At 44.1% G+C, this 22823-nt stretch overlaps 1 protein-coding gene across 1 annotated transcript in view; it reads left to right on the plus strand.

Annotated features, from left to right (window-relative positions):
- Positions 1-22823, plus strand: part of IL1RAPL2 (interleukin 1 receptor accessory protein like 2) — a 366383-nt gene that overhangs the window by 203861 nt on the left and 139699 nt on the right. The window contains exons 3-5 of the mRNA XM_087877713.1: positions 2797-3070; positions 18129-18315; positions 22260-22413. Of these exons, the coding sequence (XP_087733839.1) occupies positions 2797-3070; positions 18129-18315; positions 22260-22413 (615 nt within the window). The remainder of the gene's footprint in view (positions 1-2796; positions 3071-18128; positions 18316-22259; positions 22414-22823) is intronic.

Here is a 22823-nt window from a genome sequence, read left to right on the forward strand (position 1 = left end):
AAATGTTTCTGCTGTCTGGCTTTTAAAAGCAACAAGGAAGAATGTTTTGTATGTGTGGAGTTTCTCAAGGGCCAATTTGAACAGAGTTTTCTTTACACAAAATTGTATCTGTTATTCAGCACAAGAGCTGGCTGAATTTTAAAAAATGGTATTTTTTAAAAAATCTAAAGCGTTATTGGCAAGATCTGTTGTATAAGCCATTCAGACAAGGCTCTTTAGCATCAAAAAGAAATATTTAATCCCTTGTTAACCTCATTTGGAAACCTCCCAGTGTTTTTTTTTTTAAAAAAATCTGTTTTCTTAATTTATGTTATTTGCTGGGAAGTTTTTTTTAATGGTCTTTTACGCATGACACACGAAGCGACTAGCAAATATTTAATTTAATAAAATATTTATAGCCTGTGTACCATCCTAATGCACAGTATAAAGAAAAAGAATCAGAAAAACGTTATTCCCAGGAGAAAGGAAGTTAGGTTTTATGAATAATTTACTACCTCTACTTAACCGTAGCTTAATGAAATACCATTTGAAGGAGCTAATGGGTGGATGGGATGGGAAGAGTGTATCCATTATGCTCCAAAATCGGGCAAATCAAATAATGTTTCAGAGATGCAGTCAATGCAAATGGCATTGTTTGTGGGATGACATCGTTATGCAAAAATGTAAAGCACAATAGAATTTGTCTCTTCCATGCAAACTCCTTTTCATTGGAAAAGAGTCCCTGCGGATTTTACTCTGATAATTGTTGCCAGCTATAGGGGGAAATGCTCATCTCCATTTCAAGGCCTTGAGCAAGAGCTGTTGGAAGACAGTTTCCACCAGCATGATGTCACAGAACTCTGTGATCTTCCCACCGAAGGGATACCTATTTATCTATTCTCATTTGCATGCTTTTGAACTGCTAGGTTGGCAGGAACTGAGGTGAGGACAGGAGCTCCCCCCATCGTGTGGTACTTGGGTCTCGAACCTGGGCCATCACAGAGCTCTGTTACCCTCCCATTGAAGTGGTACCTATTTATCTACTCTCATTTGCATGCTTTCAAACTGCTAGGTTGGCTGGAGCTGAGGTGAGGATGGGAACTCACCCCATCGCGCAGCACTCGGGTCTCGAACCTGGGCTGTTGGCTTTTCAGCCAACAAGCCCAGCGTCTTAATTGCTGAGCTGCTGCCCCACCCCTTTTCATTGAGGGACAGCTAATTAAGAGTTTGATGTATGAGAAGTTATCTTGTACAGAAGTTAATACACCGCTTTGACCACATATGACTAGTCTTGACTTACGACTAATAACTGAGGCCAGGATTGTGATCGTTAAGTTGTTGTATTCACAAGTTGATGCATCTCATGATTAGATGTGATTTTTCAGCATTTTGGGTGGCCATCTTTATGCGAACGCCATGGTTGTTAAGCAAATTCTGTGGTTGTTAAGCAAATGAATTGTACCCAATGGGCGTGCGCGGAAAGCGACCCGGTGGTAACAATATCTGAAACCCACCGCTGATTGCAATCCATCATCCCTGTTCATGATTAGAATGGTTTGCAGGAGGTATTTATGACACAACAACAATAAAGGGAAAAAAGAACAAGGAGGGATGAAGAAGGCATGCTAACCCAAAAGTGATTTTTGCAAGTCCTTTCTATGTCATGACAGCCTTGTTAATGAAAATGGATCCAGGAATTATATAGAGCTGCTCTATCTTGGCAGAGCTGTTAGAATTTCCCAAATTTTCCCTCTGATGTTGGCTACATCATAAAGAAAACCGTAGAGCAGGTCTGATCCATAAACAGGATAGAGCAGGGATCAGCAATCTGCGGCTCTGGAGCCGCATGTGGCTCTTTCACCCCTCTGCTGTGGCTCCCTGTCACTCAAAATATATGTCACAACCGCCAATGTGCGACACCCACTGACACATGATTTATTGAGCTTTTCAACCCCCGGTAGGCCAACCATGGATAAATCCAAGAAAAGAAAAGTTTCAGAAGAAAACAGAAGGTTTAATTCAACTACATTTGCTAGTTTTGTGGCCGCTCAAGAAATAGTCAGGCACGGGAAGGGTTTTGTGGCTCCCGGTGTTTTCTTTTCTGTGGGAAACGGGTCCAAATGGCTCTTTAAGGGTTTAAGGTTGCAGACTCCTAGGATAGAGTAAGAGCTTCATGATTAAAATTGTGTAGGTTCCCCTTCCCCCCCATTCAAGTGTACGCAACTGGGGAAGTTGTGTGAATATGGGGAAGTTATCAGGAGAAATCATCTATTCATTGAACAGCAAGGATGTTGCGTCCAGCTTTTCCAAGCTCCGCATTGTGGAGTTTTAATTGCCAACTGTTACAACGGGGATTTAATCTCGCTTTCGAGTGAGATTCATACGGTACTTGACTTTTTTGCTTCTTTTTCTTGAACACGTTGGATGTTCTCAGCTCCCCATCAGACGTCTCTTGAACTTAACCTTTCTCAATACCATACACGATAATGGGTTTGAAATGGAAATTGAGCAGAACCTGTCTGGGTTACAAGTGACCGTATTGTAATTATATTTGATATGCTGTGATTTGGAAATTAGTCCCCGAAGCCAGAGATCGGAAGGACTTTAAGGGAACTGAAAACAGAGAAAAATAATGAAGTGGTAGAAGGGACGTCTTAAAAGGATGGAGTTCTCGGAAACGCAGTCAGGTCCTGTTTTAAGAGATTTTAGCCAAGTCATGCTCAACCATGAAATATTAAGGGAGCTGTGATCAATTGCCAGCTGGGTCTTGAGACTGAACAATTGTGATGACATTCTGCTCTTCCTCTTCGTTTTCAGTGGATGGCTGCATTGACTGGCTGGTGGACCTCAAGAAGTATATGGCTTTGGCAGGTGAGCCGGTGCGCGTGAAATGCGCTCTTTTCTACAGCTATATCCGCACAAACTACAGCATGGCTCAAAGCACGGGGCTGCGTCTGATGTGGTACAAAAACAAAGGGGATTTCGAAGAGCCCATTATCTTCTCGGAAGGGAGGATCAACAAGGATGAAGACTCCATCTGGTTTCACACCGCGGAAGTCCAAGACAGCAGCTTCTACACCTGCGTCTTAAGGTGAGTGTCATGCAGGACAAGGATGGATGGATGGATAGATGGATGGGCAGATGGGTGGATGCTTGGATGGATGTTTGGATAAATGGATGGGCGGGCAGATGGTAGATGGGCAGAATGGTAGACAGGTGGATGGATGGATGGTTTTTTGCTTGCTTGGATGGATGGATGGATGGATGGACAGATGAGCAGATGGATGGATGGATGGATGGATGGATGGATGGATGGATGGATTGACGGATAGATGGGTAGATGGGCAGATGGGTGGATGGGTGGATGGGTGGATGGATGGATGGATGGGTAGATGGGTAGATGGGCAGATGGGCAGATGGATGGATGGATGGAGGGAGGGAGGGAGGGATGGATGGATGGTTGGATAGATGGGTGGGTGGGTGGGTGGATGGATGGATGGATGGATGAGTAGATGGATGGATGGATGGATTGCCAATGGCATATGTAGCAAGCAATGATGATCCACAGGATGACACTTGCATCAAGATATGCCTGCTCAAGCAGACAGTGCAGTGCTTGTGTTCTGATGTTAAATATGGCAAATACATACATGACATCATTTCATGACTTTAAGAAACGTGTATCATTCACCTTGTTTGGGAATGCCTATGACCTCAGCTATGTTTCGGAGACTTGGGAGGTCTCCATCCATCCATCCATCCATCCATCCATCCATCCATCCATCCAACCAATCAAGCAACCAACCAACCATCCAGACTTCCAGATCATCCTCCCTTTTCAAGTGGTTGCTGCTGTTATTGTTGATCATCATTATTATTGTTGGTTAACATATTGAGGTTCTTGTTTGACGGTATTAAAGATCTAAGCTGTTCTGAGTAAAGATGCCTTTTGCAATTGACCGACAGAGATTTTGTCGATGCTAATAAATGCTTAGGACATTTTGGGATGGTACACAAGGCGCCTATTGGAATTAAGTTGGCTTTCTTTTTCCACCGTCATCCTACTTCTGTTTGCCGGTCTTTGAATTTTGCGATTTTTTCCTCCATCGTTGTCGTTGTTACTGTTGTTATTATTACGAGAAGGGTTGGGCTTCAAAAATTTTAGCAAGGGATTCTCTGCCTGGTTGCTGGGTGGATGTGGCCGTGGTGGGTGGGTGTGGCCTAGTCAGGTTAGGCTCCAGAGGCTTTCCTCGAGGCTCCGGGAGGGCTAAAACAGCCTCTCCAGGCTCTGGAGGCCCTCTGGAGGTTGAAAGTGGGCCCAAACTTCCAGCAGGCCCATTTTTCACCCTCCCTGCGGCTCTGTGCATGTCCTGCACTTACCTACATCCAAAACCAGCTGCGTGGGGACTCCTGGGAGGGGAAGGGCGTGGCCAGCCAGGAGTGGGATTTGAAGGTCCTCCGAATGGCACAGAATCTTAGCTAGAGGTTCTCACGAACCCCTGCGAACCCCAGCAGCCCACCTCTGATTACAAGGCTGCCTGTTGTGATCTAGGTTTCCTGAGTCATTAAAACACATGAGTAGTCCCAAAAACCTCTTTTATTGCGACAGCTGTGAATTACATTCATTCACAGCTGAGTCCCAATTAGTTGCACAAAGTCCTTCCGGATAATCACCCACCTTTATCTCCCTTGACACGCTGCCAAAGACCTACTTGGCAAAGCCACACAAAGTCCAGAATCAAACAGAGATGCCAACTGGAAACAGAATTAACAATGTTGCTTTCCTGCAAAGGGCCCACATACCTTTGCTCCTCTTTTAAGCCTTATGAGAGGGGCCAATCATCTCCAGGCCTTACTCCTGAGTCGTCCCTTTTGTTTTAACTGTTCTTGCCTTCTGGCAGCTCTGCATATGCGCGCACTAGGAACAGGCTCCTCCTGTTTCTCTGCCTCTCTGATTTTCAACTCTGGAGGTTCCAGAGTCCACACATCACTTCCAGATGGTCCTGGCCCCATCTCTGCCTCCGACGCAGAGCTCTTCTCTGGGCCTTCCCCAGACTCCTCACTGTTCGACTCCACTGCCAGCTCCGCAGGCTGCTGGTGGAGCACAACACTGCCTCACTCAGGAACAACTTTGGGTCTCTTTCAGTTAAAGTAGGATTCCATGTTGGGATGACCAACGTAACTCATTGACTGCAACTTAAATCTTCACTGGAACTCGACGGATTTGAATTTCTGCTGAAAAGAAGGAAGAAGGAACGGCCTTTCTGGATAAAGACAATGTAACCTGAGAAATACCTTTGCTAAACATACATTCGAGACCAGGGACCAAGGAGGTCAGAGCTATTTCTTTTAAAATGAAATGAGCCTGACTATAAATGGCCCTCAGAGAACTTTAAAATGCAAAGCGCTTGAAACGCACATTTCCAAGTTAAAAGTTTCTCGGCTGCAAGGGCAGGGAAACTGACAAGCAAACAAATGGGACAGCCCGGGGTCGTGACTCTGCCCCGCCCGTATCTGACCTCTGTCCATCGCCGTCTCTCCTGTGAGTTCCTGATAGAACAGAATATTTTTTTATTTGCGGTTATCTGAAGCAGTTGGCGGCCCGTAGAAAAAAGAAGAAGAAGAAGAAGCCCGCAGTGCTATAAGGAATTGATTTGAGTAATATGTCTCTTTTTAGATTGCAAAAGAGTTCTTGCCTTGAAAGGAAAAAAGAAGAAGGAAAAAAAGAAAAGGAATCCGGGCTCCGGTATTGAATTGATTTCTGCTAAACGGCCACAAGAGGAGCTAAAGGAACGGCTCTCAAATTAATGGCAACGTTAGGATGTGCAAACTTCCCATCGCAGAATTCTGGGAATAGACAGTCGGCCGTACATGCTGCCTGGGGAATTGTGGGTAGGTGAAGTCGATACATCGGAGAACTCAAGAATCTCCCGGGGATTGGCCCAAAGTCACCCAGTCAGTTTTCATGACTAAGAAAGGACTAGAACTCACCGTCGCCTGGTGATTGGCTCAAAGCACCCAGCCGGCTTTCATGCCTACATCGGGATTAGAACTCACCATCTCCTGGTGATCGGGCCAAAGTCACGCAGCTGGATTTCGTTCCTAAAACAGGACTAGAACTTATCATCTCCTGGTTTTCAGCCTGATGCTTTAACCACTAGACCAAACTGGCCTTCCTTGTGTAGGTCAATGCTTATCTCTGCCCAGACCATCCACTAGTGATTTTAGCATCCTTGGCAATGCTGTTCATCCTTCTCTCTCTCTCTCTCTCTCTCCATCTCTCTCTCTTTTTCCCTCCCTCCTTTCCTCTTTCTTTCCCTCCCTCCCTCTTTCTCCCCTCTCTCTGTCCCTTCCTCCCGCCTCCCTTTATCTTTCCCTCCATCCCTCCCTCTTTCTCCATCTTTCCCTTTCCATCTCTCTCTCTCCCTCCCTCTCCCTCTCCCTTTCCCTCCCTCCCTCCTTCTCCCTCCTTCTTTCTCCCTCCCTCCCCTCTCTCCATCTGAATTCTGAGTTCTGGACCAGGTCTCTTCCTCTCTCTTTCCCTCTCTCCTTTCCTCTTTCTTTCTTTCCCTCCCTCCCTCTTTCTCCCCTCTCTCCATCCCTTCTTCCCCCTCCCTTTCCCTCCGTCCCACCCTTTTTCTCCGCCCTTCCCTTTCCATCTCTCTCTCTCTCCCTCCATCTCCCTCTCTCTTTCCCTCCCTCCCTCTCCCTCCTTCCCTCTCTCCCCTCCCTCCCTCTTTCTCCTTCCCCTCTCTCCATCTTTCCCTTCCCCCTCTCTGTCTTTTTCCCTCCATCCCTCCCTCTCTCCACCCTTCCCCCCTCTTTCTCCTTCCCCTCTCTCCATCTTTCCCTTCCCCCTCTCTGTCTTTTTCCCTCCATCCCTCCCTCTCTCCCCCTCCCTCCCTCTTTCTCCTTCCCCTCTCTCCATCTTTCCCTTCCCCCTCTCTGTCTTTTTCCCTTCATCCCTCCCTCTCTCCACCCTTCCCCCCTCTCTCTTCCTCCCTCTTCCTCCATCTCTCTCCTTCTCCCTCCCTCTCTCCCTCCCTCCCTCTCTCCTTGTTCTTCTGGGATGTAATTCTCCTCTGAATTTTGACCCAGGTCTCTTGGACCTTCGTGTCCAAGGAGCCACATTAAGAGCATCACCCAGGATCTCCTGATATCTAAGACCTGAATAGGAAGCGCGAGGCGTTCTGCGGGGAAGAGCTGCGCCATTAATCTTTCCGCTCTTGCTGATGCAACCAGAGTTTAAATCTGTCAGCATTTCCATTGCAAGGCCTCATTTTTCAAGAACGTAACAAATCAGCTGGAAAAAAATTCCACTCTGAATTGAAACGTTGCTTGCCAAAGGACCGAGGCTCCAATTGTTTCCGAAAAGAGCACGCATCCAAAGTCTGGCATAATTCATCAGCGTGCCAAAAATCCAGAGGAAGTTAATGGACGATTTGTACAATGATAACAGGCGGCCGTGATGATTCGGCTAATTGTAAAGAAACAAAACCAGACGCTTCCTCTACCTGCCCAACCTCCCAAAGTTAGAAGCTGTTAAAAAACCCTAACCCTTCTTTCTTTTGTTATTGCATCTTCTTCTTCTTCTTCTTCTTCTTCTTCTTCTTCTTCTTCTTCTTCTTCTTCTTCTTCTTCTTCTTCTTCTTCTTCTTCTTCTTCTTCTTCTTCTTCATCATCATCGTTTTCATCTTCTTCTTCATCTTCTTCTTCATCATCATCGTTTTCATCTTCTTCATCATCATCTTCTTCATCTTCTTCTTCATCATCATCGTTTTCATCTTCTTCCTCATCATCTTCTTCATCTTCTTCTTCATCATCATCATTTTCATCATCTTCTTCATTTTCATCTTCTTCTTCATTTTCATCTTCTTCTTCATCTTCTTCATCATCATCATCGTTTTCATCTTCATCATCATCTTCTTCTTCATCATCTTCATCTTCATTTTCATCTTCTTCTTCATCTTCTTCTTCTTCCTCATCATCATCTCACCATTGTCACCCAAAGATTGTGACTTGGTTTGCGTTCTGCCTCTGTGGCCATTAGGTTCCCCCTCCCTACCCTTAAATCTTGGACGGTGCTCTTTCCTGGGTGTTCTCTAGGTCTATTTTTGTTTTAGCATTATTTTGGGAAAATGCAAGAAACCAATCCAGCGATTCCTCTGCAGTCAGGCCTTTGGTGATTAGGCCTTAGTGGCCACCCATGAACTTGCTTCGAGGACAGAAAACACAGATGTAAAATGTGCTTTCCTTCTGGAGGTCACATCAGCAACTAACAAAGCAGATTTGATGCCAACCCCAGCCCTGAGTCAGTCAGTCAGTCTTTCTTTCTTTCTTTCTTTCTTTCTTTCTTTCTTTCTTTCTTTCTTTCTTTCTTTCTTTCTTTCTCTTCCTTCCTTCCTTCCTTCCTTCCTTCCTTCCTTCTTTCTTTCTTTCTTTCTTTCTTTCTTTCTTTCTTTCTTTCTTTCTTTCTTTCTTTCTTTCTTTCTCTTCCTTCCCCTCCCTTCCCCTCCCAACCTCTCCTGCCTTTCCTTCCTTCCTTCCTTCCTTCCTTCCTTCCTTCCTTCCTTTCTTCCTTCCTTCCTTCCTTCCTCCCTCCCTCCCTCCCTCCCTCCCTCCCTCCCTCCCTTTCCTCCTCCTCCTCTTCCCTTGGAGTCATCAGAGTTTTAAGCCAGAAAACAAATACAAAAAGCTTCTAACTAGGCAGAAACAATGAAGATTCATAGCCCGCATTGCTCCTCTTTGAGCTGATACACCCTGATCTGTTAATTATTTCCATCATTAGCTGCTGAGTTTGGCACCAAAAAAAAGTTACTAATCTTTGGTCTTGACTGATGCAAAAGGAGGTTTATTAGTGTGGAAATGCATCATCTTCTTCTTCTTCTTCTTCTTCTTCTTCTTCTTCTTCTTCTTCTTCTTCTTCTTCTTCTTCTTCTTCTTCTTCTTCTTCTTCTTCTTCTTCCCCCTCCTCCTCCTCCTCCTTTTTCTCAACCAATCAATCAATTTTTATAGCCACCTATCTTAGTTAATGATTCTGGGTGGCATATAATTAAAAATAATAATTACAGTTAAAATTGCGATACCATTTTAAAACAATAACAACAGGGACATCCAAAACCAAAATACATAGCAACCGATATATTTGGCCAATTAACAATAAAGCCAATTAACAATAAAGGTGCTCTTAACATCTTCAGGATCCAGGAATATGTCCAGGTTTTGAAGGCCTTACAAAAGGCTAACAAGGATTGAGGCCATTCTAATCTCCAAAGAGAGGATGCTCCCTAGAGCAGGGGCCACTGCAGAAAAGGCCCATCTTCTGGTCCCCATCAGCCAACACTCTTAGGCTGATGGGATCTGCAGCATGCTCATTCTGATCAATCTATTTGGATGGGTAAGAGATTCCTGGAAAAAGGTGATCCCTCAGATAACCCAGTCCCAAGCCACCTAAGGCTTTATAAAGGTAAACCACCAGGACTTTTGCAGTTTGCATTTTTTTTCCAAATAATTTTATTAAGCATTACAGTGATGGAGATAAAAGCCCAGTCAAACTACAAATTTTTTTTAAAGGAGCAGAATAAAAAGAAGTAGTAAAAAGTGCAGAAAGAAAAAAGAAAAGAAAAGGAAGAATGGAGGGAAAAAAACAGAAAAAAAAGTAAGAATATAACCAAAAAGAAAAGAAAAGAGGAAGACGTAATTATGACTGCTGCTTCCCACTCTCATCCTTCTCCACACGATGGAAAAAAACCACAACACAACCTCCTACCCTTCCTTTCTTTCTCCAGTGCCTTGGAAGAAATATCTTGCTGATAACCCAGCCATAGAAAAAAGCTCAGGGGGATTAAATGTCAAAACCAAGATCTATACGGAACTTCGATAGTTGCCCGTGGTGACAATTTCCTGATTACCTTTAAGCCAATTGGCCAATGGGAGATTTCTGTAGCATTTTAGAGCGGGCGATCCAGAAATTGGATTTTGCAAAAAATAATTAAAAAAAATTACGTTCCCTCCACATTTTTCCAAGCTGAACTAGAATTCTAACTGCAGAAGGTAGCAGCGGTGAGTAAATAAGATTAAAAGGAAATGTTGCAGAAGAACAAAAGAAGAAAGAAAGAAACCCTGAGAGATTAAGGTGGATAGTAATATATATATATATGTTAGAGAGTGGGTGGAAAAATAAGTTATCTAATTAGTTATCTTACAAAGAAGTTATATTGATAACTGTGATTCCAACATTAATCAAGGAGAGAAGCAACCTAGGACTAAGGAGAAATTTCTTGACAGTTAGAAGAATTAATCAGTGGAACTACTTGCGAATAGAATAGAATAGAATAGAATAGAATAGAATAGAATAGAATAGAATAGAAGAGTAGGGTAGAATAGAATAGGGTAGGGTAGGGTAGGGTAGGGTAGGGTAGAATAGGGTAGGGTAGGGTAGGGTAGAATAGAATAGAATAGAGTAGGGTAGGGTAGGGTAGGGTAGAATAGGGTAGGGTAGGGTAGGGTAGAATAGAATAGAATAGGGTAGGGTAGGGTAGGGTAGGGTAGGGTAGGGTAGGGTAGGGTAGGATAGGATAGGATAGAATAGAATAGAATAGAATAGAATAGAATAGAATAGAATAGAACAGAACAGAACAGAACAGAACAGAACAGAACAGAACAGAACAGTCATCCCACTCATTAAGTGTTCTCAGAAATTTCTCCTTAGTTCCAGATTGGATCTCTGGATTTCCAAAGTCTGGTACAAACTTTCATCATCCCAAAATTTTAGAAGAACCCCGTGGTAGATCTTTCACTGGCCTGATGTCCTTCATACACATTGGGGGGAGTCAGCTGCATGTTAGAATGTATTTATTAAATTCATATGCCACCCATCTCACTCATCCTGTGAAGATGCTTATGGCACCCATTTCACTCTTAAAACTCCCCTCCCAAAGCAGACCCCTGACCCCACCTTCGCTTGGACCCTGATCTTTGGAGAATGTTCTCCAAAGCTTGATGGTCTGTAGAGATTCTCAGTCATCCAGGTCATGGTTGTCCCAAAGGTGCTTATTCTGGAGGCAACTGGACTTTCTTGGTTTTTTCTTTTGAAGACATTTCGCTTCTTCCTCCAAGAAGCTTCTTCAGCTCTGACAGGATAGGGGGGAATGGAAGGATTAGGATCAGTGGTGGAATTCAAATTTTTTTACTACCATTTCTGTGGGCGTGGCTTGATGGGTGTGGTGTGGCTTGGTGGGCGTGGCTTAGTGGGCACGGCAGGGGAAGGATACTGCAAAATCTCCATTTCCACCCTCTCCAGAGAAAAGGATATTGCAAAATCTCCATTCGCACCCACTCTGGGACCAGCCAAAGGTGGTATTTGCCAGCTCTTTGAACTACTCAAAATTTCTGCTACCGGTTCTCCAGAACCTGTCAGAACCTGCTGAATAGCACCCCTGATTTGGATGTGGATTTGGATTCTGCAAGGATCCCTGACCTCATCTTTATTTGGACCCTGGTCTTCAGGATGTTCTCCAAAGCTTTATGGTGTCTCAACCGAAGGAGTTGGGTTGCCCTTCTATAGACGTTGCTAATCAGGTTTTGTAGCTTTTCATTGACTTAAGTGCTAAGGAGACTCTTGAGGCTCCGTTTAATGGCAGCCCTTTAATAATAACGTGGTATAAAAAGATGGGGAAAGGTTAGAGTTGTTCCTTTCACTCAGCTGTCCATCAATTAGCCTTTAGACATCTTTTCAGTTAATGGTACTCTGTTTGCCACTGCAGACTAACAGAATCAGAGATGATTGCTCGGCGGGTCGAGAAGCTTCTGGGTAAGATCGACTTTCAAGTGCGTTCATTGGTCAGCATTCCTGGCACCTTTCAATCCCAATTGAGTGCTCCCGAATACTTTAGGACTTGTGTGGATGGCTTTGCGTTTAAAGACGCTGAGCTTGTCATCTGGGAAGCTGACGGGCTGGGTTCGAGACCCGAGTGCCGTGCCACAGGAGCGAGCTCCTGTAGCTTGTTCCAACTACTGCCCGCATCGCTGTTTGAAAGCACGCTAATGTGAGTAGATAAATAGGTACCACTTCGGTGGGAAGGTCACAGCATTCCGTGCACCTCGGCGTATAAGTCATGCCAGGCACATGACCACGGAAAATGTCTTCTGGTTCCCTCGGCTAAGAAACGGAGATGTTCGCTAGAGTCGGACACAACTGTACAGGGGAAACACCTTACCTGTCTTGATGAACTCCAGTGTTCTGACCCAGCTCTCCAAACATGACAAACCCTCTGAAGTGAACTCAAAGATTCCTTTATTAGGAGCGCCAGCAGCTCCGGCAAAAAGTTTCTCTCTCAACGCAGGCTAACAAGTCCGTCCATCCAGAAGATGAATAGTTGTCTGCCACACCTATTCATCTCCGTCACTTGCCTTTTATCTCCAGAACTAGGGTGGGGCTTCGCTAGCAGCAGTGGCTCTTCCATCCCAAGGACCGGCCCATAGATTTCCACTGCTCTCCTCTCCTCTGACCTCTGTACATCTACGTGTCAGGCACTGGACCCAGCTGTTCCTCCTCTTTCTCATCAGCCACCTCCATACCTGGGGGTTGTAGACTCTCCATCTGAGGGCTGACAGCCTCTCTCTCTCTCTCTCTCTCTCTCTCTGACAGCTCCATTCCCTCTTCCCCCTTGGAGCTTTCAGGTTGCCTTGATGTTCACCCTGATTCCCACACTGCCGCCTCCTCTGATTTGGCTGCTGGAGGGGCCGGTGGCCGACACACCACAACATCCAGGACCTTCTTAAGAAAATGTTCTTTGGAACAGGTGACACATTCTCTCTCTCTTATTTTTTTTTTCTGCGAAACCTTCCACTAGCAATTCTGCTTATGATAGAAGAGGTTTATGCGTGTCATGTGTGAGACTGCCTCCTTCCCCTCCTCCCACCAGCTTCTACCTCTGGGAATATATTACGGATGGTAGAACCGCCGTAGTTTTATTCTTTTGCTCTGCCCGGGGTCTACAAACCCATTCATTTCCTTGACCTCCACCGTTCCTGCTCTCACCCAGGAAAATGAGACAATAATGAACACAAATACAAAACATCAACTCCCTTCTTGAGGTGCACTAACAGGATAGCTTTATTATTATTATTATTATTCCAGCAGTACAAGGTGAAAAGCTGTTGCGATGAAACTAGCAACAGCCATTCAACAAATATACCATTAAAAACATCCATCAGCTTCCAGATCAAGAGGGAATGGAATAATATGCAGGAAGGCAGAGAGACATTCATCCATTTTCTCAGGCATCTCTTGATGAGAATCCGGAACAAGACAGATGGGTGTCATGATGGGGAGTCCACACATTCACATACTCATATGTCTCCCTTCATACCCAAAACTAATTTACAGAATTTACACAGTTGCTCTGGTTTTTTTTTCTCCCTGGGGACAGTTCTGGGAAGTAGACTCGGTGGAACGAGAATCTTCTGAAATTCTTCAGTTGCCAGAGACTGCATGAGACATGATATTGATGAAGTCATGACCTTGCACCAGAATTTGTCTGATTCCCCCTCCACCCCCCAAAAATGGGGTGATTTAAGAAAAAAAGTGTACAAAGAGGGGAATAGGATCCTCTTCTGACAGTTTCTTGGGAAAACAGATTTAATGTTATGATGGCCATTCCTTGAGTACATCTGGTATCCGCATCTTTAATGAGGACTCAACTTTGTTTTATAGGGTAGGGTAAGGTAGAGTAGAGTAGAGTAGAATAGAATAGATTGGAATGAAAGAATAAAACAGAACAGAACAGAATAGAACGGAATAGAATTATAAAGCAGGAAAGGACCACAGAGGGCTTCTAATCCCACCTTCTGATCATGGCAGGAGACCTCATATCATCCTGGACAAATGGTTGTCCAATCTTTTCTTGAAAACCTCCAATGTTGGAGCTCCCACAGCCTCTGGAGGCAAGTCATCCCACTCTTTTAATTGTTCTCACTGTCAGGAAATTTCTCCTTAGTTGCAGATTGGATCTCTCTTTAACGAGCTTCCATCCATTGCTTTCTTGTCCTATCCTCAGGAGCTGTGTAGAGTAGGTCAACCCCGTCCTTCTTTGTGGCAGCCTCTCATATATAAAAGGACAGCTATCGCATGACCCCTGGTTCTCCTCTTTGTTAGGAAGAATCAGTCATTCTGTGTTGCTGATGTTAATTTTATTGCAAGCTGCTCAACAGCCTATACGTAGGCTGTAACCAACCAACCAACCAAACAAACAAACAAATATTGACTATGCTAATAAAGAACAGAACAGAATAACAGAGTGGGAAGGGACCTTGGAGATCTTCTAGTCCAACTCCCTGCTCAGGCAGGAAACCCTACACCATTTCAGACAAATAGTTGTCCAATCTCTTCTTAAAAACCTCCAACGTTGAAGCACCCACAACGTCTGGAGGCAAGTCATTCTACTGATTAATTGTTCTCACTGTCAGGAAGTTTCTCCTTAAATTCTAGGTTGCTTCTTTCCTTGATTAGTTTCCATCCATTGCTTCTTGTCCTGCGTTCGGGTGCTTTGGAGAATGGGTTGACCCCTTCTTCTTTGTGGCAGCCCCTCAAATACTGGAAGCCTACTACCAAGTCACCCCTAGTCCTTCCCTTCTGAACTTTTACAGAATACAGAACCACAGAGTTAGAAGGGACTTTGAAGGTCTTCTAGTCCAACTCCCTGCTCAGGCAGGAAACCCTACACCATTTCAGACAATTGGTTGTCCAGTCTCTTCTTAAAAACCTCCAACGTTGAAGCACCCACAACGTCTGGAGGCAAGTCATTCTACTGATTAATTGTTCTCACTGTCAGGAAGTTTCTCCTTAAGTTCTAGGCTGCTTCTTTCCTTGATTAGTTTCCATCCATTGCTTCTTGTCCTGCGTTCGGGTGCTTTGGAGAATGGGTTGACCCCTTCTTCTTTGTGGCAGCCCCTCAAATACTGGAAGCCTACTACCAAGTCACCCCTAGTCCTTCCCTTCTGAACTTTTACAGAATACAGAACCACAAAGTTAGAAGGGACTTTGAAGGTCTTCTAGTCCAACCCTCTGCTCAGGCAGGAGTCCCTACACCATTCCAGACAATTGGTTGTCCAGTCTCTTCTTAAAAACCTCCAATGTTGAAGCACCCACAACGTCTGGAGGCAAGTCGTTCTACTGATTAATTGTTCTCACTGTCAGGAAGTTTCTCCTTAAATTCTAGAATCAAGTTCTTTCCTTGATTAGTTTCCATCCATTGCTTCTTGTCCAAAGCGTTCAGGTGCTTTGGAGAATGGGTTGACCCCCTCTTCTTTGTGGCAGCCCCTCAAATATTGGAACACTGCTATCAAGATAGTCTTTCTTTTCATTAAAAAGAATCTTGGCCAACCCATCATATTGCATATCCCTTTCTCGGCAATTGGACCAGAATTTGAATGCTTCTTCTCAGGGTGATATGCATGGAATAGTCAAAACAAATCCCAGCTTAGGAAAACTAGGGAGTTGGTCATTGAGACAAGCCTTTATCTGGAGTTTACTAACTATTTTTAGAACGTATGCAAATGTGTATTGTGCCGTACTAATCTTTTGCTAATGCATCTTCTCCCTCCAGGCAAAGTACATGCAGTGTTTGACTAATCGGATGGTATGTTTCCTCAATCTGACTCTTACCTAATTGTAGCTAATGAGAAGAATTCAGCAGATTCAGGTCGTTGTGCCAGCGAGCAATTTAAATAGAATCGTGCCCGAGGCGGCATGGGAAAAAAAAATGAATTAAATAATGCAAGATCATTAACCGATTGAGTTTGTCAAAAGGTGTTATTCGGCGGTCCCAGCTGCCTGCGTTACAAACTCTCTTGGTGAACTTATTCTTACCCTGACCTTCTCAACCGGCTGACCTTTCGGTGCTCTAATCAAGAAAATTCATAATCATTTGAGCTGAGTTAATTATGAATAACTCTTCCAGGAGCGCCAATTGTAGAGATAACCGAATGAGAATGGCATTGGGCACAGAGACAATGGTCTTCTCTGAAAGTGGTCCGGTCTGGATATGTTTGATGGGGTTGGCTCCAGGTTTGTAGAAAATGTTCTCTGTCTTCCTAGATTAAGGCCACACTTGGAATCCTGCATCCAGTTTTGGTCGCCATGATGTAAAAAAGATGTGGAGACTCTAGAAAGAGTGCAGAGAATAGCAACAAAGGTGATTAGGGGACTGGAGGCTAAAACATATGAAGAACAGTTGCAGGAACTGGGTATATCTAGTTTAATGAAAAGAAGGACTGGGGAGACATGATAGCAGTCTTCCAATATCTCAGGGGTTGCCCCAAAGAAGAGGGAGTCAAGCTATTCTCCAAAGCACCTGAAGGCAGGACAAGAAGCAATGGGTGGAAACTCATCAATAAATAGATAGATAGATAGGTAGGTAGGAGATAGATAGATAGATAGATAGATAGATAGATAGATAGATAGATAGATAGGAAATAGATAGGTAGGTAGGTAGGTAGGTAGGTAAGTAGATAGATAGATAGATAGATAGATAGATAGATAGATAGATAGATAGATAGATAGGAAATAGATAGATAGATAGATAGATAGATAGATAGATAGATAGATAGATAGGAAATAGATAGGTAGGTAGGTAGGTAGTAGGTAGATAGATAGGAGATAGATAGATAGAAGATAGATAGATAGATAGATAGATAGATAGATAGATAGATAGATAGATAAGAGATTATCTATCTGATAGATAGATAGATGATAGGAAATAGATGATAGATAGATAGATAGATAGATAGATAGATAGATAGATAGATAGATAGATAGATAGATAGATAGATAAGATAGATGATGGATAGATAGATAGATAGATGATGGTTAGATAGATAGATAGATAGATGATGGATGGATGGATAGATAGAAGATAGATGGATAGATAGATAGATAGATATTTTTAAAAAGCAAATGTGATTAGGATTAGATATAAAGGAATATAGGAGGACAGGTCAAAAACTAAATTTAGTTTTTATATAATTGGCTATAATTAAATCTTACTAAAATCGTAATGAAATGAACCCGAGTAAATCTTAAAAATCAATTTGTTTAATGCAGCTAATGTGATTTCTCTCTGTTCATTTTCTCCGTCTGCCAGATTCTGGAGAGGCAAATTATTTCTCAAATTCTTGCCTGGGATCAGATGAAGATGGGGTCAAGCATGTCATTCGTTGTTATTTGATTTAACTTGCAAAAGATTAAGGGGGTCGCTGCAATGGGGCCCATCTCATTTTGCAACGCTCCTCGGATTTTTAATTTTTTTTCCCCGTTGTACTTAGTCAACTGGTTCTAATTTCAACAGTTGTTATAAGCCATCCACAGACTTTTTCAAGGGTTGGAGAGGTACCGGTAGTCCTCGACTTACAAAAGTTCATTTACTGACCATTCAAGGTTACAAGGGCACTGAAAAAAGGGAATTATGGCCATTTTTCACACTTATGATCATTGCAGCATCCCCGTGATCAAAATTCAGAGGCTTGGCAACTGACTAGTATTTATGTCTGTTGCTGTGTCCCTGGGTCATGTGATCCAGTGGTGAAATTCAAATTTTTGTACTACCGGTTCTGTGGGCGTGGCTTGGTGGGCGTGGTGTGGCTTGGTGGGCGTGGCTTGGTAGGCATGGCAGGGAAAGGATACTGCAAAATCCCCATTCCCTCCCCACTCCTGGGGGAAGGATATTGGAAAATCTCCATTCCCACCCCACTCTGAGGTCAGCCAGAGGTGACATCTCCGAACTACTCATAATTTCCGCTACCGGTTCTCCAGAACCTGTCAGAACCTGCTGAGTTTCACCCCGATGTGATCTCCTTTTGCAACCTTCTAACAAGCAAAGTCAACGAGGAAGCAAGATTCACTTAGCAACCGTGTTACTAACTAACAATTCACTTAACAACTGTGTCAAGAAAGGTCGTAAAACGGAAAACTCACTTAACTTGCTTAGCGCCATAAATTTTGGGCTCCATTGTGATCGTAACTCAAGGACTACCTGTCCTTCATATGTGTTTGCACACTCAATGTTTAAAGACAAAGGCAATTGATTCAGAGGATGAATCGTGTTAATTTTAAGTTTTAACCAATGCCACCTCCTGTTATTTCTCTGCAGGAACTCAACGTATTGCATGAAAGTATCCATGTCCTTGACGGTTGCCGAAAATGAACTTGGACTTTGTTACAACAGCACAATTCGTTACTTAGAAAAATCAGAAATCACCAGGACCAAAGTCATTTCCTGCCCGGATACCGAGGATTACAAAACGGGCAAGCAAGAACCGGATATAATCTGGTATAAGGTGAGACTGTTACAAACAAACAATCAATCAATCAATCAAACAAACAAACAAACAAACAAACACATAGATGGGTAGGTAGGTAGGTAAGTAGGTAGGTAGATAGGTAGATAGGTAGATAGGTAGATAGGTAGATAGGTAGATAGGTAGATAGGTAGATAAGTAGATGGATGGATGGATGGATGGATGGATGGATGGATGGATGGATGGATGGATGGATGGACGGGTGGGTGAGTGGGTGGGTAGATGGATGGACGGACGGACAAATGGACGGACAGACGGCGGACGGATGGATGGGTGAGTGGGTGGACGGATGGGTGAGTGGGTGGACGGACAGACGGACAGACGGACAGAGGGACGGACGGACAGACGGACAGACAGATAGATGGATGGATGGATGGATGGATGGATGGATGGATAGATAGATAGATAGGGGATGGATCGATAGATAGAGGATGGATAAATAGATAGATAGATAGATAGATAGATGATAGCTAGATAGATAGATAGATAGATAGACAGACAGACAGACAGACGGACGGACGGACGGACGGACGGATGGGTGGGTGGGTGGGTGGGAGGATGGATAAATAGGTAGATAGATAGATAGATAGATAGATAGATAGATAGATAGATAGATAGATGATAGATAGATGGATGGATGGATGGATGGATGGATGGATGGATGGATGGGTGGGTGGGTGGGTGGGTGGGAGGATGGATAAATAGATAGATAGATAGATAGATAGATAGATAGATAGATAGATAGATAGATAGATAGATAGATAGATAGATAGATAGATAGATAGATAGATTAGCTGGGTGGGTGGGTGGGTGGGTGGGTGGATGGATGGATGGATGAATGGATGGATGACAGATAGATGCCATAATTGAGGGTGGGGGAAGAAAGATTGCATTTTAAAATGAATTTCTACTCTGCTTTTTCTGGCAACCCAAAGCAGCTAACAGGAGCAACTCATTAAAAATATGCAGATGGGATAACAAGAAAAATAAAGCTCAGAAGATAACGCAAGGCTCAGAAGGCGGGTGGCTCAGGAAGCCGTTTCTTGGGAGTCGGTGACCCCAAATTGCAAAACGAAAAAAAAAAAAAATAGTTTCAAAGCTGTCCAACTTTTCAGGTTTTCCTAAAAAAAGAAAAGAAAAAAGAAAAGAAAAGGCAGTTCAGGCTTCACACTGGTGAAGAAAGTGCTTGGCGGAGCCTCTTTTCAGTGCGAGCTTCATAATAAGGGTAAAATTATGGAAAGAGACACTTTTAGTTGATGGAAATCGTTGCTGTTCCTTTGATTTCCTTCTTTTATATATGGGGGACTTTTCACTCTAGAACAGCCTACATCTTTATTCCTGAGTTGGCCTCCTGCAAGCTGTTTTAAAGTCCTGTTTTTCTTTCATTTCATCTGGGATTCCTCCCTCCCTCTATTTCCTTCCCTCCCTTCCTCCTTTCTTCCTCCTTTCCCTCCCTAGCCTTCTTCCTTCTTTCCCTCCCTAGCCTTCTTCCTTCTTTCCCTCCCTCTCCTTCCTTCCTTCCATCTGCTCTTGCTCCTTCCCTCCCTCCTTCCCTCTCCTTCCTTTTCTCCTTCCTTCTTACCTTCCTTCCTCCTTCCTTCCTCCTTTTCCTCCCTCCCACTCTCCTTCCTTCCTTCTTTCCTTTGTTCCTTTGTTCCTTCATTCGTTCCTTCATTCGTTTGTTCCATCTCTTTCTCTAACCTTCCTTCCTTCTCATCTTCCTTCCTTCCTTCCTTCTTTCCTTTGTTCCTTTGTTCCTTCCTTTGTTCCTTCGTTCGTTCGTTCCATCTCTTTCTCTAACCTTCCTTCCTTCTTATCTTCCTTCCTTCCTTCCTTCCTTCCTTCCTTCCTTCCTTCCTTCCTTCCTTCTTTCCTTTGTTCCTTTGTTCCTTCCTTTGTTCCTTCATTCGTTCATTCCATCTCTTTCTCTAACCTTCCTTCCTTCTCATCTTCCTTCCTTCCTTCCTTCCTTCCTTCCTTCCTTCCTTCCTTCCTTCCTTCCTTCCTTCCTTCTACCACCAGCTGTCTTTCTCCATGTCTTGGCGCGGAAGCAGAATGAGGCAATTGAAACTTCAACTGGTCAGCTTCGCTTCAGTTTGCAAATAATGTTTGCAAATAATTTATCTGGAACCAGGACGACACGCAGAGCCTCACCATATGCCAGAAGAGAGCAGAGACCTTCTGATCCTTGGTCATATGTCAGGGAAGGCTGACAACATCCGTGCTGGGATGAGAGATTAGCAGAAACCAAGGGGTGTTGGGTTGGCTTGTTGCTGTATTTGTTTGGGAGCAACTTTGCCCCCTGTGAGAAAAAATATTTATCTGAAGCCAGCCTAGCAAAGGAGGCCATCGAAGGATGTCGCTCCCCCCAGGAGAGGAAGGTCTTGATTAGAAGACAACAGTAGTGGCAACCTTCAACCTCCAGGGACATAAGCAGATTTTGTCCTAATCTCATGAGGCCATTATCCCGCTTTTGAAAACTGTCATCCAGAAAGCAGTTTAGCTTTTAGCAGTTTAGGTCATAGCTCACTTCCCTGCTGCCTGCTTGCTCTCTCTCCCTCTCCCCCCGTCTCTCTCTTTGTGTTTGTGTGTGTATATATATAGGGGAGGGTACAGTTGTGAAATGTAAAATTTGTTACTACCGGTTCTGCGGGCTTGGCTTGGTGGTGGTGGGGGTAATGTGACTGGGTGGGCCGAAGAGGATGTAGAAAAAAATGCTTTTAAAAGCCGCTGATGATCAGGCAACTCAGTTGGGATCGTCAGAGGCTTTTAAAGGCATTCATCTCCCTCCCTCCCTCCCTCCCTCCCTCTCATTCTCTTCCTCCTCTCCTCTCCTCTTCCTCCCTCCCTTCCTCTCTCTCATTCTCTCCCTCCTCTCCTCTCTTCTCCTCTCCTCTCCACTCCTCTCCTCTCCCTCCCTCCCTCTCATTCTCTCCCTCCTCTCTTCTCTTCTCCTCTCCTCTCCTCTCTCTTCTCTTCTCTTCTCTTCTCTTCATTTCTATTTCTATTTCTATTTCTATTTCTATTTCTATTTCTATTTCTATTTCTATTTCTCTTCTCTCCTTTCCTCTCCTCTCCTCTCCTCTCCTCTCCCTCCCTCCCTCCCTCTCATTCTCTCCCTCCTCTCCTCTTCCTCCCTCTCTCTCTCTCATTCTCTCCCTCCTCTCTTCTCCTCTCCTCTCCTCTCCTCTTCTCTCTCTCTCTCTCTCTCTCTCTCTCTCTCTCTCTCTCTCTCTCTCTCATTCTCTGTGTATGTATCCGAATGAGCCACACATTCACATACATTTAGCTCTGCGTGTCAAAGGCCAAGTGAGTTTATAGCTGAAGCAACATTTCAACACACCCGATGCCGAGGTCCTTTGCCTTGTTATTATCTGAGTTCCACCCATAAGTTACACCACATCTGCCTGATGGGTGACAACTAACAATTAAGTTGTCATCCCGATTAAACTGAGCAGAAGGGAGATTGCCCATTGAAAGAATGGAGCAATGACAGGATTGCAAGTCAGAAGTTTCGAGAATGACTGATGTGCAGGCAAGACAACAAAGCACATTTCAATAGCTTCTCCTGGGGTCAGGTTTTCCGCTTGGGGTTCTGGGACTACAATCCCCAGAATTCCCAACCAACATGGGAAATGAAAAACAGAAGGATTCCACCAGAGTTTTTTCTAATCTGCTCTCCAACTTTCATCCTCTGAGGTGTGGGAAATTCCCTCGCCTCAGAAATTCGCAAGGTTGACCTGGGACTTGCAAGAGTCCCCTTCCTGGGCCACAACCGACATTTTTAGTAAATAAATAAAACAAATCATGCATAATTGAAGATCCAGTCAAGTTGCATTAGCGGATCGTGCGATCTCGTCGGCTCGAAGCACCGATCTCTTTGTGTTGTTGTGTTCTTTTTTTTCGCTTCCGTTCCTCCTCAGGAGTGTAAGCCCAAATTGTGGAGAAGCGTGGTCGTCCAGAAAGAGAATACGCTTTTAATAGAAGATGTGCAGGAGGAAGACAGTGGAAATTACACCTGTGAGCTGAAGTTCGAAGGGAAGCTGATCAGACGCACAACTGAACTCAAAGTTACAGGTAAGGAACCTTCCGGCGTGGAATCGGAAGACAATGCTTACAATGGGGATGGGCCTGAAAATTTGATGGGGTGTCTTTTTCCTCCTTGATTTACTATGTAGATTATGTGCCTCTCTGGCAGCTTTGCGAGGTCAATGAATCTGAGAAACAAAGGCTTTGAAACAAATGTCCAAAGGCATTTGTCAGGATTCCAAGTAATACATCCCATTCAATAAGAACCCCGAGGCAGGCAAACTCCTCAAAGAACATTTTATTGGGACAGTTCAATTTGGCACGTTCCTGGTGGAAAACCGGCTCTAAATTCCCGCCGGTTTTCCACCCAATTAAAAGTAAAACTTTGTCACTTCCGCCCAGAGTCTCCAGTCACACGGTCTAATCCAGGGGTGGATTTCACTTACCTTTACTACTGG

This window comes from Pantherophis guttatus, chromosome 12, assembly GCF_059756535.1.
Source record: "Pantherophis guttatus breed Tessera chromosome 12, ASM5975653v1, whole genome shotgun sequence".
Taxonomy (NCBI): Eukaryota; Metazoa; Chordata; class Lepidosauria; order Squamata; family Colubridae; genus Pantherophis; species Pantherophis guttatus.